At 42.1% G+C, this 16,774-nt stretch overlaps 1 protein-coding gene across 1 annotated transcript in view; it reads left to right on the forward strand.

Annotated features, from left to right (window-relative positions):
* Positions 1-16,774, forward strand: part of LOC139416249 (dedicator of cytokinesis protein 3-like) — a 58,398-nt gene that overhangs the window by 8,299 nt on the left and 33,325 nt on the right. The window contains exons 3-7 of the mRNA XM_071164684.1: positions 99-139; positions 2,434-2,489; positions 4,356-4,452; positions 6,692-6,840; positions 16,427-16,511. Of these exons, the coding sequence (XP_071020785.1) occupies positions 99-139; positions 2,434-2,489; positions 4,356-4,452; positions 6,692-6,840; positions 16,427-16,511 (428 nt within the window). The remainder of the gene's footprint in view (positions 1-98; positions 140-2,433; positions 2,490-4,355; positions 4,453-6,691; positions 6,841-16,426; positions 16,512-16,774) is intronic.

Consider the following 16,774-nt stretch of genomic DNA (forward strand, 5'->3'; position numbering starts at 1 on the left):
CTCACTTTACCTTCATCTAAAAAAAGCACTTTGTGGTGTGTGTGTGTGTGGACATATCAACCAGCTGAACAGACTATGAATCTTTGGTTTCTCTTTAGGTTGGTACAGAGGGTTTTCCACCAAGAAGCCTTCAATCAAGGTAAACACATCAGCCTTTTTCTTTTAGAATCACACTTTACATTCACTGCTTGTATTGCCGCTATTATTGAGAGTGGTCCTGTTTGACCAGGCAGCTATCAGCCACTGTTTGTTTGAAGCTATTTATTCACAGCAAAGTGATTCCTCATGCAAACCTCAACTTCAGCATGCTTACTTTTGTTGTCATGTTTGGGCACCGCAATTAGTATGTGTTAGGTGCAATCTACCATATTTTCTCTCCTCTCTGTGTGGCAGAGAATATGATGCACACTTTGGATTTCTGGAGGCGTTGTATTGGATGAGTAGCAGTACATATACAATAAGAGTTACACCATTTATTTTATCAGTTCACCTTCCACACCCACACATACATACTGATGGATCATCTGTGTTAAAAAGTGGCCTACAATGTGGCACTGTGTTTACTGTACACTTCATCTTGCTTCCAATGAGATGAGTGCAATGGGAGAATACGTTGGTACTTGCATCTAAGATATAAAGCATGAAGCCATTTGTGTTGAGAGCGAGAGACACCGACCCATCCATCCACCCACCCACTATCAGGCGTCTCCTGCTAGTACATTCCCTCCAGAGAGCCTGCTCAGGCTGCTGTTTTGACATGCAGTTCCATGTAAACTGGCAAACCTCACCTCCAGGTAGAGCTCCATTAACACACTGTCTCCAAAAGGTACAGTAAGATGCACAGAAATGCAACAATACATCACAAAAGGACAAACAGGGTTTCCTTTCGATTTGGATTCGATTACAAAGTATGCAGGCATTCATCTTAATTTTTTCTATTGTATTATTAGTACCTGCCTGCACCTGTGGAAGTTTGTTGGATGTGTACGTACACTATGTTTGAACTAAATAGGTTCAGCACCTCCAGGCAATGTTCCACTATAGCTGCTGCCATCGATCTGTTCTGCACTGCAGTTCATGGTTAATATATATTACTGACGCATCCACTTCCGATCCAATCAATTGTTCAGTAAACCATGTCTATAACTGTACCTGTTTTTTCGGCTTCATGTTCCAAATCAAAATGTCTGACACATGATACCAATCACTGAGTAGCTTTTTATAAAAAAAATTTAAAACCCCCTTTTTCTTCACAATTTCGATTTTGTCTCTTCGTTGCAACTCCCAAACGGGCTCGGGAGGCGAAGGTCGAGTCATGCGTCCTCTGAAACATGACCCGCCAAACTGAGCTTGCCTGTTTAACCCGGAAGCCAGCCGCACTGTGTCGGAGGAAACACCGTTCACCTGACGACCGAGGTCAGCCTGCAGGCGCCCGGCACACAACAAGGATTCACTAGAGCACAATGAGCCAAGTAAAGCACCCCCCCCCCCTCTCCGGGGCAACCCTCCCATAATCTGGATGACGCTGGGCCGATCGTGCGCCACCCTATGGGACTCCCGATCACGGCCGGTTGTGATACAGCCCCAGTGCCTGAGACCACTGTGTCACTCGGGAGGCCTCATTCAGTCAGTATCTTAATAAGCTGTGAAACCAGTGAAGAACCTGTGATACCTTAGTCTGGCCCTGGTCCCAGATCTGTATGTGGTTTTACTCCTCTTCAATGTCATGACAGTGATAGACAATACCTCTGCTGTCTCATCATTCTTCTGAGTCAAGCTGAAATAAAAGGTCAGTCAGATTGAGTTGTCAGGTAACATACTGTTCCAGAAAGACACACTAAAACTCCTCACAATCCTGCCAGATAGCTAGAGGTCTTATGGGATGCCAATGCCCGTTCTGCTCTCACTACTCTCATCAGCTAGTTACAATCCCCCACCCATACGCCTCCATTTTTATGTACTCTTCCTCCCACGCTCCCTCACTTGCCCTCATACTCTCCCTTAGCTGCCACAATTAACTGTGCTCACTGTGCCCAATTCATCACATCTGGCAGATTAGAGCCAGAGAGAGGAACTGCAAGGGTGGCAGTTGGCACTGTTCTGTCTCTCATGCCCTTCCCAGCTAAGCGACAATTGGGGCTGAGCTGCTGCATATTCAGTTTGTGTGTGTCAGAGAGTTAGAGCAGTATTAAAATAGCCACAATCTAAGCGTAGCTTATTGCTACAGTAGTTTTTCGCCTGTCAAGAACTCCGCTCCTCTAACTACTGCTCCACATTACAGTTGACCAATGCATATCATGTACAACATAGGGACACACACATGCAACATGTGGGACATACTGTTTACATGCATGCAGAGCACAGGACTACGGTCTTCAGTTGCAGCACCTTGCTACATTTTTCTCTTCTACTTCTGCCCTTTCCATCCATCAGGGTATATTCCCAACCAACTATGTCCACCTGAAGAAATCCACAGTCACCAACAGAGGGTGAGTCTCTTCCTGTTAAATCATATGAGCCCAGTTTGTCAGAGATACATTCCTGGTTTGAAAATGATTGGCACCCTTGATAATGATGAGCAAAAACTACTATATCAAGTGAATAATACAAATACTGAGCTATATTGTCTACAAAAACAATGGGGAAATTATATTATTTTACGACAATTGCTCAGAGAAAGAGATTTTGTTGAAACTAAAAAAGATGAGGGTCAAAGTTATTGGCACCCCTCTGTTCAATACTCCAGCACCCTCCCCTTGCGAGAATAAAAGCACTGAGCCTTTTTCCTAAATGTTTTATGAGATTGGAGAACACATTGGGAGGGATCTTAGACCATTGCTCCATACAGAATCTTTCCAGATCCTTGATGTCCTTCGTCTGTACTTATGGACTGCCCCATTCAATTCAAACCACAGGTTTTCAATGGGGTTTAAGTCCGGAGACTGTGATGACCCTTGCAAAATGTACAGACGAAGGACATCAAGGATCTGGAAATATTCTGTATGGAGCAATGGTCTAAGATCCCTCCCAATGTGTTCTCCAATCTCAGAAATGTTTCTTACTCTGAGAAATTGTATAGTTTCCCTTTTTTTTAATATATTATATATATATATTATATATATATAATATATATATATATATATATATTTGTATTTATTTTATACAGTCCTTTTTTTGCTCAGCTTTATCAAGGGTGCCAATAATTTCAGATATAAGGTGGAGAATCACTGGTTAATGGAAGCCAAAGGAAGCTCTATCTTTTCCACAACATAATGTAGAGCTGCCATTGGGTAAGATTTATTAATCAACAATGGGGTGGTGTGTGCATGTCCCACCCATTTCTGTTGCCTCGTTTCCCTCATCACTGATCTGTGAGGATCTGTAGTTAAATGGCATTAGGTCTGCTCTGCCAGTGAAGCATGCTCCTACACACACACACACACACATACTACTCTCCCACGGACACACACGACACCAGTGGTCATCCGAGTTGTGCTGCTGTTTAAGGCACACAAGGTGTTCATGGCAGTGGAAGCAGAGAGAGGGCAGTGCAAAGACAAAGGGAGGCAGGCAAGCTCTTTATACCAGCCAGTGTTGATGGAGATTAGATCTGCAGGCAGGGATCAGTGACAGTGTGGACTGGGAGGATCGTTCATAGTGTTATATTACCACCCTCCTGTGCACTTATAACACACATTCAGAGAGCTCTTGTTTGCTTCTAAAACAGGTGCAGACTTGGAAATTGTCATTATTACACTTCCCTGCTCAAAGAGTTGAATTTGGGAAATGTGCATTGCAGTTTAGTCTGGTTAATGGTATGAAAACACCTACAGGTTCTCCCAGTGCATCAGAGCTATAGAGTATCATTCTGGCTTGTTATGTAATGGATGGACTGTCTTGTGTTTTTAACTAGACACGTTTTCTATAGAACAAATGTATGCAATACATTATAGAATCCAATATAGAATCCAAAGCCAGAGTGCAGAGAACCACATTTCACAACATAACCTGGCGATCTTCTCCTTTTCTCCTGCTTAAGGTCTTTCTCTTGTCTTTCATTTAGTCTCATGGTTGGCACTCTGAAATATAAATTGTCCATTGTGGTTTTGCTCTAGTGATCCTTTATAATCCTAATTTCACAATTGAGTGAAATATAGTTTTTCCCATCATGAAAGAGTTATGTCATGACAGTGCCAGCACAGGGCAGTGATCGAAGTGTGTGTGTGTGTGTGTGTTGGTTCGTTCAATTGTGTTTTTGTTTTTCTCTATTTGTACTGTCGGCAGTTATGTCTGTGTCAGTTTTAGGTTTTCGAGTGTCTGACTCTGTTTCTATAACTGTGTGTGTCTCACCCTAGGCTGTGTGAGACGGTGGTGCCTCTGGAAGATCCCATTATCACTGAGACCACCTCCACCCTGCAGGAATGGGGCGTGCTGTGGAAGCAACTCTACGTGGTCAGTATCGCCTCACACGGACTCCATTTAAATGCAACATACAGGGTTAGAAGAGTGGTTGATCAGAAAGGGAAAGAGGACAGGAGCTGCACCCACCCTGCGTTACATACTTAGCTCAAAATATTTGATGAGATACATTTTTACCTGCAGTATACAATGTTCACCTCATTCAATAGCTGAAAAAGCCATGTCTATTTGCAAAAGACTGGGGATAGCAAAAACCATTGGGGTTGAACATACTGTATATACATCCCCTTCCCATGATTCCCCATAGCGTGTCATATAGGCTGTAATTCCACTCTTCATCGTCTTATCCTGCCTATGTATCTCCCAAAATAGTCATTGTCTATAAATAATGTCGTAGTAGATAGCTATCATAGGCAATTTCACAGAATGTAACTCTGCCATTACTATACTTCTTTGCCTAACCTGGTCCCAGATCTCTCTGTGCCGTAGCCAACTCGTCTATCGTTGGCATGCCATTCATGACAATGACAGTCAGAGGAGATGGCTAAGGAACACCGATCTGTCCATGGATAATGTTTATGTTATGGGCTATTATACAGTCATCTTAAAACTCAATGCAGTATTGTACATTCAGCCAGCATCATCATCACCCTCCCACTCTATAAATGTTTATGGAGACCTAAATAAACCCTAATCCTGCTAAGTGTGGAAGGGGCAGGAGGGGATATACGTAGCTGAGGTTTGACCTGAGCAGAGGGAGGGAGATTTTGTCGAGCTTGGCTGCCAGCGACTTTTTACATAACCTATCACTGAGGACTGCTCATGCTCAGAGCAACCAAGGAGCCTAGGGCAGGACTGTGGTGATGTAACTTCCTGTCAAGCACAACAAATTCGAACCACTGATTTAACACTACTCATTTCGGGCACTCACTCTGCCCCCCTGTGTGGTAGCCAGTCACCACGGTTACCATCATAAAAACAGGATGTATCATTGGCTAAATCAGGGGTGTCAAACTCATTTTCATATATATATATATATATATATATATATATATAAAAATAAATAAAATGGTCCTCTATCCATCGTTCTTGGAATTTCTATGCTCCTTGACTTTCTAGCTTTCATTTCGGTGATTATTAGTGAGCTGGACACAGTGAAGAAACTAATAATGTAGGTCCATTGTCATTTCTACACAGTTTGGATTTGATTTTAGTCATTTGCAAGTAGATATGTTCTTGGAGTATTATTTATAACTCGCGGGCCGGATTAGACCTCCTCGCGGGTCAGATCTGGCCCCCACGCCATATGTTTGACACCCCTGGGCTAGATGTTTACACATTTTATTTGTTTTCATTTAAAGTTTTGCGCTCAAGGCATATTGCAATTAGAATGCATCGCGGTACCTCAGGGAGTGATGGCCTTTGAATTAGTGTGTATCTGTTGTAATGTACATAATTAGGCCTCACAGAACAGCCAACCGAGAGGCCTAATCGGCTCTGACTAAAATCGTTGTTTTCCTACAGCCACCAGCAGGTTGAGAACATGGAATGTTTACCCTAATTAAATGTCCAAGAACGTTGTAGATGCGGTTAAACTTTGCACTTATCTAAACAAAACTGGGAGGTAGCGTGGGCTTGTCAGGCCAATGGGAGGAATATAAAATGCTTCAATTAAAAGTGCTGTCCTTGGTCATGGAGAAAAACTACATTTGCTGTAAGGACTGAGTTGGACATATATTTTTATTTGTATTATTAATTGTGCTGGTACTTTAGCTCTATCAGTGGAACTCATGTGGTAACTATGTAGCCTCCAGTAGAAAAGAAAGACCCTTGTTGGTTGTTTGTTAACAGAGAAACAGGTTTCACCGAACACCCATTTTCCTTTATAGCTGTATAATTCCTGCATAATTATTTAATGACACAGCCATGCTAGTGTGTTTCATTAACACTCATTACAGTCTCATAACCCTGACCTTCTACTACTGTCAGGAGGAACACTTGCATTCTAACAGCAGCTAGTTGCTTAGTTGTGTGCTTCATAATGGAAGTCTATTTAAAACCATGGATTGAATCATGAGGGTGCCTGGAGCTGGAGTTGCTGTTACTTCCCCATAGCAGACCAGGGAACTCTCATAAGAATAGAGATACTGACATAGAAACGTCAGAGTCCAGATCAATATAGACATACTGTATTGTGGGAATGTCCAAGAGCCAATTTGTTATGTTACATGTATGTTTTGATCATATTGTTGTGTGTGTGTGATCCCCACAGAAGCACAAGGTGGACCTTTTCCACAAGCTGCGTCATGTGATGAATGAGCTCATTGACCTGCGCCGGCAGCTCATCCAGGGTCACCTGGCCCAGGACCAGACCAGAGAGATCAAACGCCACATAACCGTGCGCCTGGACTGGGGCAACGAGTGAGTTGATGTAGTGTGGCGCATGGGCCAGGGCCCATATCATGTTTGTGTGTGCATTTGTAATACTGCATCCTGCTACAGAACATAATGTAGATGTAATGTATTGACACGGTCATTTAGCAGATTTGTTTATACAAAGCGATTCCTAGATAATCTATACAGTGGGTATCATAAGTATTCACCCCCCCCCCCCCCTTGGATTTGTTTAAAAAAAAAATACTAATATACCTTGATTACAAGGCCCTCCCTCGCTCTCCCTTTTTCAAATCAGATCCCGCCTCCGTTCTGCTCCTCCCCACCTATAGGCAGAATACACCTCCCGTGGTAAGGATTGTTCATCGTTAATCTGATCAATCGGAATCTATGCTTCAAGATTGTTTTGATCACGCGGACTGGGAAATATTCCGGGTCGCCTCTGAGAATAGTATCGATGTATACACTGACTCGGGAAGGGCATAGAGGATGTTGTTCCCACTGTGACGATTCGATACTTATCCAAACCAAAACACTTTAATAGATGGCAGCATTCAAGCAAAAATGAAAGCCCAAATTACCACATTTAACCATGGCAATGTGACTGGGAACATGGACGTGTACAAACAGACCAGCTACGACCTCTGTAAGGCAATCGGAGGCAAAACGTGACTTGCGCTGAGTGTACAAAACATTAAGGACACCTTCCTAATATTGAGTCATACACCCCCTTTTTTACCCTCAACAACCTAAATTCGGCTGTGCATGGACCTCTACGAGGTGTCGAAAGCATTTCACAGGGATGCTGGCCCATGTTGACTCCAATGCTTCTGAAAGTTGTGTCAAGTTGGCTGGATTTCCAAGTTGGCTGGATTTCTAAGTTGGCTGGTTTTCCAAATTGGCTGGATTTTTGGGTGGTAGACCATTCTTGACACACATGGGAAACTGTTGAGCTTGAAAAACCCAGCAGTGTTGCAGTTCTTGACACAAACCGGTGTGCCTGGCAACCTACTACCATACCCCATTCAAAGGCACTTAAATATTTTGTCTTGCCCATTCACCCTCTGAATGGCACACAAACACAATCAATGTCTCAATTGTCACAAGGCTTAAAAATCCTTATTTAACTTGTCTCCTCCCCTCCCCTTCATCTACACTGATTGGAGTGTATTTAACTCCAAGTGACATCAATAAGAGATCATAGCTTTCACCAGGATCCACCTGGTCAGTTTGTCATGGAAAGAGCAGGTATCTTTAATGGTTTGTACACAGTATATGTGGCAGGGACTCCAGACAATCACGGATTATAAAGGGAAAGCCAGCCACGTTGCGGACACCGACACCTCACTCCCGGACGAGCTAAACACCTTCGCCTGCTTCCAGGACTGTGCTCTCATTCTCCATGGCCGACGTGAGTAAGGTATTTAAGGGTGTTAAACCTCGCAAGGCCACCGGCCCAGATGTCTTATTCAATCTCTCCATATCACCATCTGTTGTCCCCACTTGCTTCAAGATGTCAACCATTGTTCCTGTACCCAATAAATTGAAGGTAACTGAACTAAATTACTATTGTCCCGTAGCACTCACGTCAGTTAGGAACACATTCTTATTTACAATGACGGCCTAGGAAAAGTGGGTTAACTGCCTTGTTCAGGGGCAGAACAACGGTCATGAAGTGCTTTGAGGCTAGTTAAGGACTATATCACCTCCACCTTACCCGACACCCTAGACCCACTACAATTTCCATATCGCCCCAACAGATCCACTGATTGAACAATTGCAATTGCACTGCCCTATCCAACCTGGAGGAGAGAGATACTTATGTAAGAATGCTGTTAATAGACTACAGCTCAGCCTTCAGCACCATAGTGCCCTCCCAAGCTCATCACTGAGCTCAGGGCCCTGGGACTGAACCCCTCTGTGGACAACTGGGTCCTGGACTTCCTGATGGGATGACCCCAAGTGATGAAGGTAGGCAACAACCACTCTGCCATGCTGATCCTCAACACGGGGGCGCCATAGGGGTGCGTGCTCAGCCCCCTCCTGTACTTCCTGTTCACCCATGACTGCATGGCCACCCATGTCTCCAACTCAATCATCAAGGTTGCTGACAACAACCGTGGTAGGCATGATTACCAACAATGATCAGACCGCCTACAAGGAGGAGGTGAGAGCCCGGGTGGAGTGGTGTTAGGAAAATAACCGCTTCCGCAACGTCAACAAAATGAAGGAGCTGATCGTGGACTACAGGAGAGGGCAGAAAACACGCCCCAATCCACATTGATGGGGCCGCAGTGGAGAGAGCCAAAGCTTGAAGTTCATCTTCGTGGATATCACTGACAACCTGAATTGGTCCCTTCGCACAGATGGCATGGTGATGAAGGTGCACTCTTTAACCTCAGGAGGCTGGAGAAATTTGGCTTGGCCCCTAAGACTCTCACAAACTTCTACAGATGCATCATAGAGAGCATCCTGTCGGGCTGCACCGTCTGCAACTGCAGGGCTCTCCAGAGTGCATAGTCTAACACAACACTGGGGGCACACTGCCTGCCCTACAGCACATCTACAGCACCCAGTGTCACAGGAAGTCCAAGATGTTTTGGGATGAGTTGTACCGCGGAGTGAAGGAAAAGCAGACAACAAGTGCTCAGTATATGTGGGGACTCCTTCAAGACTGTTGGAAAAGCATTCGAGGTGAAGCTGATTGAGAGAATGCCAAGAGTGTGCAAAGCTGTCATCCGGGCAACAGGTGGCTACTTTAAAGAATCTAAAATATATTTTGATGTAACTTTTTTTTGGTCACAACATGATTCCATATGTGTTATTTCATAGTTTTGATGTCTTTACTATTATTCTACAATGTAGAAAATAGTAAAAATAAATAAAAACCCTTGGATGAGTGGGTGTGTCCAAACTTTTGACTTGCTGTGTGGCTGAAGTATTCATACCCCTTGACTTATTCAACTTTTTGTTGTGTTACAGCCTTAACAAAACATGTATTAAATTGTTGTTTTTCCTCACCCATTTACACACAATATCCCATAATAACAAAGTGAAAACATATTTTTATTTTAGCACGTGTATTGAATTGAAAATGAAATACAGAGATATCTCATTTCAATTAGTATTCACACCCTTGAATCAATACATGTTAGAACAGCTGTGAGTCTTTCTGGGTATGCCTCTAAGAGCTTTGCACACCTGGATTGTACAATATTTGCATATTACTTGTTCAAGATTCATCCAGCTCTGCCAAGTTGACATCCATTTTTAAGTCTTTCCATAGATTTTCAAACCAATTTCAGTCAAAACCGTAACTAGGCCACTCCAGGACATTCAATGTCATCTTGGTAAGGCACTCCAGTGTATATTTGGCCTTGTGTTTTAGGTTCTTATCCTGCTAAATGGTGAATTTGTCTTCCAGTGTCTATTGGAAAGCAGACTGAACCAGATTTTCCTGTAGGATTTTGCCTGTGCTTAGCTCTCTTTACATTATTTTTTATCCTAAAAAAACTACCTAATCCTTGACGTTCACAAACATACCCATAAAATGATGTGGCCACCGCATTGTGTGTTGGATTTGCCCCAAACGTAATGCTTTGAATTCAGGACATAAATTGAATTTCTTTGCCACATGTTTTGCAGTTTTACTTTAGTGCCTTATTGCAAACAGGTTGCTTGTTTGGGATTATTTTAATTCTATACCGGCGTCCTTCTTTTCACTGTCATTTATGTTAGTATTGTGGACTAACTGCAATGTTGTTGGTCCATCCTCAGTTTTCTATCACAGCCGTTAAACTCTGTAACTGTTTTAGTCATGATTGGCCTCATGGAGAAATCTCTGAGTGGTTTCCTTCTTCGTCTCAGACAACTGATTTAGGAAGGATACCTGTATCTTTGCAGTGACTGTGTTGTACCACAACAAAATCTGGAAAATGTCAAGGGGTGTGAATACTTACTGAAAGCACTTTATATTTATGTACACTATAGTGTGTATTTATTTATTTATTTATTTGTATATAACACACTACCTTTCAAAAGTTTGGGGTCACATAGACATTTCCTTGTTTTTGAAAGAAAAGCACATTTTCTGTCCATTTAAAATAACATCAAATTGATCAGAAATACAGTGTAGACATTGTTAATGTTGTAAATGACTATTGTAGCTGGAAACGGCTGAGTTTTAATGGATTGTCTATATAGGCGTACAGAGGCACATTATCAGCAACCATCACTCCTGTGTTCCAATGGCACGTTGTGTTAGCTAATCCAAGTTTATCATTTTAAAAGGCTAATTGATCATTAGAAAACCATTTTTTGCAATTACAGTGGGGCAAAAAAGTATTTAGTCAGCCACCAATTGTGCAAGTTCTCCCACTTAAAAAGATGAGAGGCCTGTAATTTTCATCATAGGTACACTTCAACTATGACAGACAAAACAGACAGAATTTATTTGCAAATTATGGTGGAAAATAAGTATTTGGTCACCTACAAACAAGCAACATTTCTGGCCCCCCACAGCTTGGTTTGAAGAAATCAACTGTGGGAGCAATTATTAGGAAATGGAAGACACACAAGACCACTGATAATCTCCCTCGATCTGGGGCTCCACGCAAGATCTCACCCCGTGGGGTCAAAATGATCACAAGAACGGTGAGCAAAAATCCCAGAACCACATGGGGGGACCTAGTGAATGACCTGCAGAGAGCTGGGACCAAAGTAACAAAGCCTACCATCAGTAACACACTACGCAGCTAGGGACTCAAATCCTGCAGTGCCAGATGTGTCCCCCTGCTTAAGCCAGTACATGTTTAGGCCCGTCTGAAGTTCGCTAGAGAGCATTTGGATGATCCAGAAGAAGATTGGGAGAATGCCATATGGTCAGATGAAACCAAAATATAACTTTTTGGTAAAAACAAAGAATGCTGAGTTGCATCCAAAGAACACCATACCTACTGTGAAGCATGGGGGTGGGAACATCATGCTTTGGGGCTGTTTTTCTGCAAAGGGACCAGAATGACTGATACGTGTAAAGGAAAGAATGAATGGGGCCATGTATCGTGAGATTTTGAGTGAAAACCTCCCATCAGCAAGGGCATTGAAGATGAAACGTGGCTGGGTCTTTCAGCATGACAATGATCCCAAACACACCGCCCGGGCAACGAAGAAGTGGCTTCGTAAGAAGCATTTCAAGGTCCTGGAGTGGCCTAGCCAGTCTCCAGATCTCAACCCCATAGAAAGTCTTTGGAGGGAGTCAGCAACAGTGTGTGAATACCAGCAACAGTGTGTGAAAACCTTGTGAAGACTTACAGAAAATGTTTGACCTCTGTCATTGCCAATAAAGGGTATATAACAAAGTATTGAGAAACTTTTGTTATTGACCAAATACTTATTTTCCACCATAATTTGCAAATAAATTAATTAAAAATCCTACAATGTGATTTTCTGGATTTTCTTTTCTCATTTTGTCTGTCATAGTTGAAGTGTACCTATGATTAAAATGACAGGCCTCTCTCATCTTTTTAAGTGGGAGAAATTGCACAATTGGTGGCTGACAATACTTTTTTGCCCCACTGTATGTTAGCACAGCTGAAAACTGTTGTGCTGATTTTAAAGAAGCAATAAAACTGGCCTTCTTTAGACTAGTTGAGTATCTGGAGCTTCAGCATTTGTGGGTTCGATTACAGACTCAAAATGGCCAGAAACAAAGACGTTAATTCTGTAACTCGTCAGTCGATGCTTGTTCTAAGAAATTAAGGCTATTCCATGTGAGAAATTACCAAGAAACTGAAGATTTCATTTTAATGCTTCTTTAAATCAGAACAACAGTTTTAGCTGTGCTAGCATATTTGTAAAAGGGTTTTCTAATGATCAATTAGCCTTTTAAAATGATAAACTTGGGTTAACTAACACAACGTGCCATTGGAACACAGGAGTGATGGTTGCTGATAATGTGCCTCTGTACGCCTATGTACATATTCCATAAAAAATCAGCCGTTTCCAGCTCAAATAGTAATTTACAACATGTCTACACCGTACTTCTGATCCATTTGTTGTTAATTTAATGGACAAAAAAAGTGCTTTTCTTTCAAAAACAAGGACATTTCTAAGTGACCCCAAACTTTTGAAAGGTAGAGTATACAGTTGGAAGTTTAAAACTCGTTTTTCAATCACTACACAAATGTCTTATTAACAATCTACAGTTTTGACAAGTCGGTTAGGACATCTACTTAGTGAATGACACAAGTAATTTTTCAAACAATCGTTTACAGACAGATTATTTCACTTATAATTCACCGTATCACAATTCCAGTGGGTCAGAAGTTTACATACACTAAGTTGACTGTGCCTTTAAACAGCTTGGAAAATTCCAGAAAATTATGTCATGGCTTTAGAAGCTTCTGGTAGGCATAATTTGAGTCAATTGGAGGTGTACCTGTTGATGTATTTCAAGGCCTACCTTCAAACTCGGTGCCTCTTTGCTTTGCTGAAAATCCAAAGAAATCAGCTAAGACAGAATAAAAATTGTAGACCTCCACAAGTCTGGCTCATCTTTGGGAGCAATTTCCATACGCCTGAAGGTACCACGTTCATCTGTACAAACAATAGTGCGCAAGTATAAACCCCATGGGACCACGCAGCCGTCATACCACTCAGGAAGGAGACGAGTTCTGCTTCCTAGAGATGAACGTACTTTCGTGCGAAAAGTGCAAATCAATCCCAGAACAACAGCAAAGGACCATGTGAATATGCTGGAGGAAACAGGTACACAAGTATCTATATCCACAGTAAAACGAGTCCTATATCGTCATAACCTGAAAGGTCGCTCAGCATGGAAGAAGCCATTGCTCCAAAACCACCATAAAAAAGCCAGACTACAGTTTGCAACTGCACATGGGGACAAAGATTGTACTTTTTGGAGAAATGTCCTCTTGTCTGATGAAACAAAAATAGAACTGTTTGGCCATAATGACCATCGTTATGTTTGGAGGAAAAAGGGGGAGGCTTGCCAAGCTGAAGAACACCATCCCAACCATGAAGCACGGAGGTGGCAGCAGCATGTTGTGGGGGGGTGCTTTGCTGAAGGAGGGGCTGGTGCACTTCACAAATAGATGGCATCATGAGAAAGAAAAATTGTGGATATATTGAAGCAACATCTCAAGACATCAGTCAGGAAGTTAAAGCTTGGTCGCAAATGGGTCTTCCAAATGGACAATGACCCCGAGCATACTTCCAAAGTTGTGGCAAAATGGCTTAAGGACAACAAAGTCAAGGTATTGGAGTGGCCATCACAAAGCTCCGACCTCAATCCTATAGAAAATGTGTGGGCAGAACTGAAAAAGCGTGTGGGAGCAAGGAGGCCGACAGACCTGACTTAGTTACACCAGCTCTGTGAGGAGGAATGGGCCAAAATCCTGGGCCTGTGGAAGGCTCTCCGAAGTGTTTGACCCATCTTAAACAATTTAAAGGCAATGCTTCCAAATACTAATTGAGTGTATGTAAACTTCTGACCCACTGGGAATGTGATGAAAGAAATAAAAGCTGAACTAAATTATTCTCTCTATTATTATTCTGACATTTCACATTCTTAAAATAAAGTGGTGATCCTAACTCACCTAAAACATGGAAGTTTTTACTTGGATTAAATGTCAGGAATTGTGAAAAACTGAGTTGAAATGTATTTGGCTAAGGTGTATGTAAACTTCTGACTTCAACTGTATTCCTTTTGTCCAGGTGGGTGAGGGCAGTGTGGAGTGCAACAGAGATTGCATCATCTGTGGCTCTGTTGGGGCGGTATGCAAATTGGAGTGGGTCTCGGGTTTCTGGGATAATGGTGTTGGTATGAGCCAGAATGATAAGCATTTCAGGACTATAGATGTGAGTGCTACAGGCTTGAAACAAGTTGATATTACAGACCGGGTCAGGCATAGGAGAATACATGTGCCAGCTGTTCAGTGCATGCTCTCAATCCACGTCATAGTATTCCGTCTGGCCTTGCGAATGTTAACCTGTTTAAAGGTTTTACTCACGTCGACTACGGAGAGCGAGGTCATAGTTGGGCTCTCAGGCGCCTGAGCAATGGAGAAAATGGAGCAGCTGCATCCCCACATTTTTACCAGAAAAGTGCCATGATCCATTGGAAAATGTGTCATTTTCAATGATTAGTAATGTTTTTAGCCAGTCTGTACTAAGATGGATATGTCAACTTTATTTATTATATAATTAACAGATTGCATTTTGCACCCCCTCAAGATGAATGGTTTGTCCCACTTGAAAGTTTTTTGCCTCCCTCCTGCATGCCACTTTTTTTGGTTCAGTTAGAAAGCACAAGTTGCACCACTGGTGTTTTAAAATCCAAAGGCACCTGCAGGCATTTAACACCACTTTGCATTGTTGCCATATATTTTCCCAACATCAATCGGTTAATCCTTAAGTCTATTGACGCCCCCTTGCATCAATCTAATTAACATAATATTTGAATCACCATGAAAATCCTTCAATTTTTTAAGCTTGAGGTTTTTTTTTTTTTTTTTTTTTTTGCATGGGCTGCGTCTCAATCCACCACATACCCCTATGTCAGCCTGTTGTGTCTGCAGTGGAAAGTGGCAGAGTTACAGCGCTGTTTGTCAGACCAGGAAACCGCCCGCAAATCGGGTTGTAGAGCAAAACGGAGTCTCCCCTTTCCAGAGTGGGGTTAAATTAGTTTGTAGCCCAAACAGTTCAGATGCTACAGACAGAAGTTGGCAGACGAGTCCCGAGGGGCTTGTGGGGGTTGTAGAGCAAAACGGAGAACACCATCGTGCTCCTGATAGTCTCGTCTCTCAATAGTGGCCATATTAGTCAGTAGGCCAAACCATTCAGATACTACAGATGTTTTCTTGAGAAGACAGATTTCAGGATGTCTCCTCCTCTTACAAACAGCGCTGTAGCTCTGTCACTTTCCAAAGCCGATGTAATGGATTGAGATGCGGGCCCATGCAAAAAAAATATATATACTTTATCTCTAGCTTAAACTGACAGATTTTGATGGGGATATTTTTATTATGTTAATTAGATTATGGACTCTTAAGGATTAATTATTGGGGGTGGGACTTTCAGGGAAGGGAGTAGATTAGTAATCTAGTCATTAAACACATTTCCAATGTAATTTGTTGTGGCAAATCCTATGTCAATCAAATTTCAATGTAATGTATTTATAAAGCCCTTTTTTCATCAGCAGGTGTCACAAAGTGCAATACAGAAACCCAGCCTAAAACCCCCAAATTAGCGACTGCACTAACGCTAGTTAGCGACTGCACTAACGCTAGTTAGCAACTTTATTCAAACTGCACGCAGACATCAAAATAATATCAATGAGTTCATCTCATAGATTGTAGATAAAGGGCTTTCGCAAAAATCCTGAAGTATCCCTTTAATAATAGCTTTCTGAACAAGACCTAAATGCCTTCTATGCTTGCTTATAAGAGTATTTAAGATGTGTAAGGGGCATTTTTTTTTAGATAAGAGGAAATGCTTTTTGTGTGTTCTATGATGGTTAATGTTATGATTTGTTGCCTCCCACCTCTCGCTGGCTCTTCTTTCTCGCTCTCCTCATCTCTCTCTCTCTCAACAGGCACCTTGGCCTGGACCTTGTTCCTAGAAAGGAGTTTGAAATGGTGGATCCGGATCATATCAGTGCATCTGAACTCTACAAAATGGTATGGTCAACATAGGGAGGTATTAATGTTGCATTCTATACATGGCCATTCTATATGGGTGTTATGTGTGAATGCAAATCTATACACATAATTTCCCCTATCAAACCCCTGGGAAATAAGAGAACAGTGACCCTCAAGATGTGCATTATTATAATGTATTTATGAATTGAATATTATTTTACAGGCACAGGGTACTTCCATATATTTGACTAAAACTGTTCTTCCTTTGTGTGGTAATATTTTAATGTAAGTGTGAATTACTG

This window comes from Oncorhynchus clarkii, chromosome 9 (genome assembly GCF_045791955.1).
Source record: "Oncorhynchus clarkii lewisi isolate Uvic-CL-2024 chromosome 9, UVic_Ocla_1.0, whole genome shotgun sequence".
In the NCBI taxonomy this organism is placed as follows: domain Eukaryota; kingdom Metazoa; phylum Chordata; class Actinopteri; order Salmoniformes; family Salmonidae; genus Oncorhynchus; species Oncorhynchus clarkii.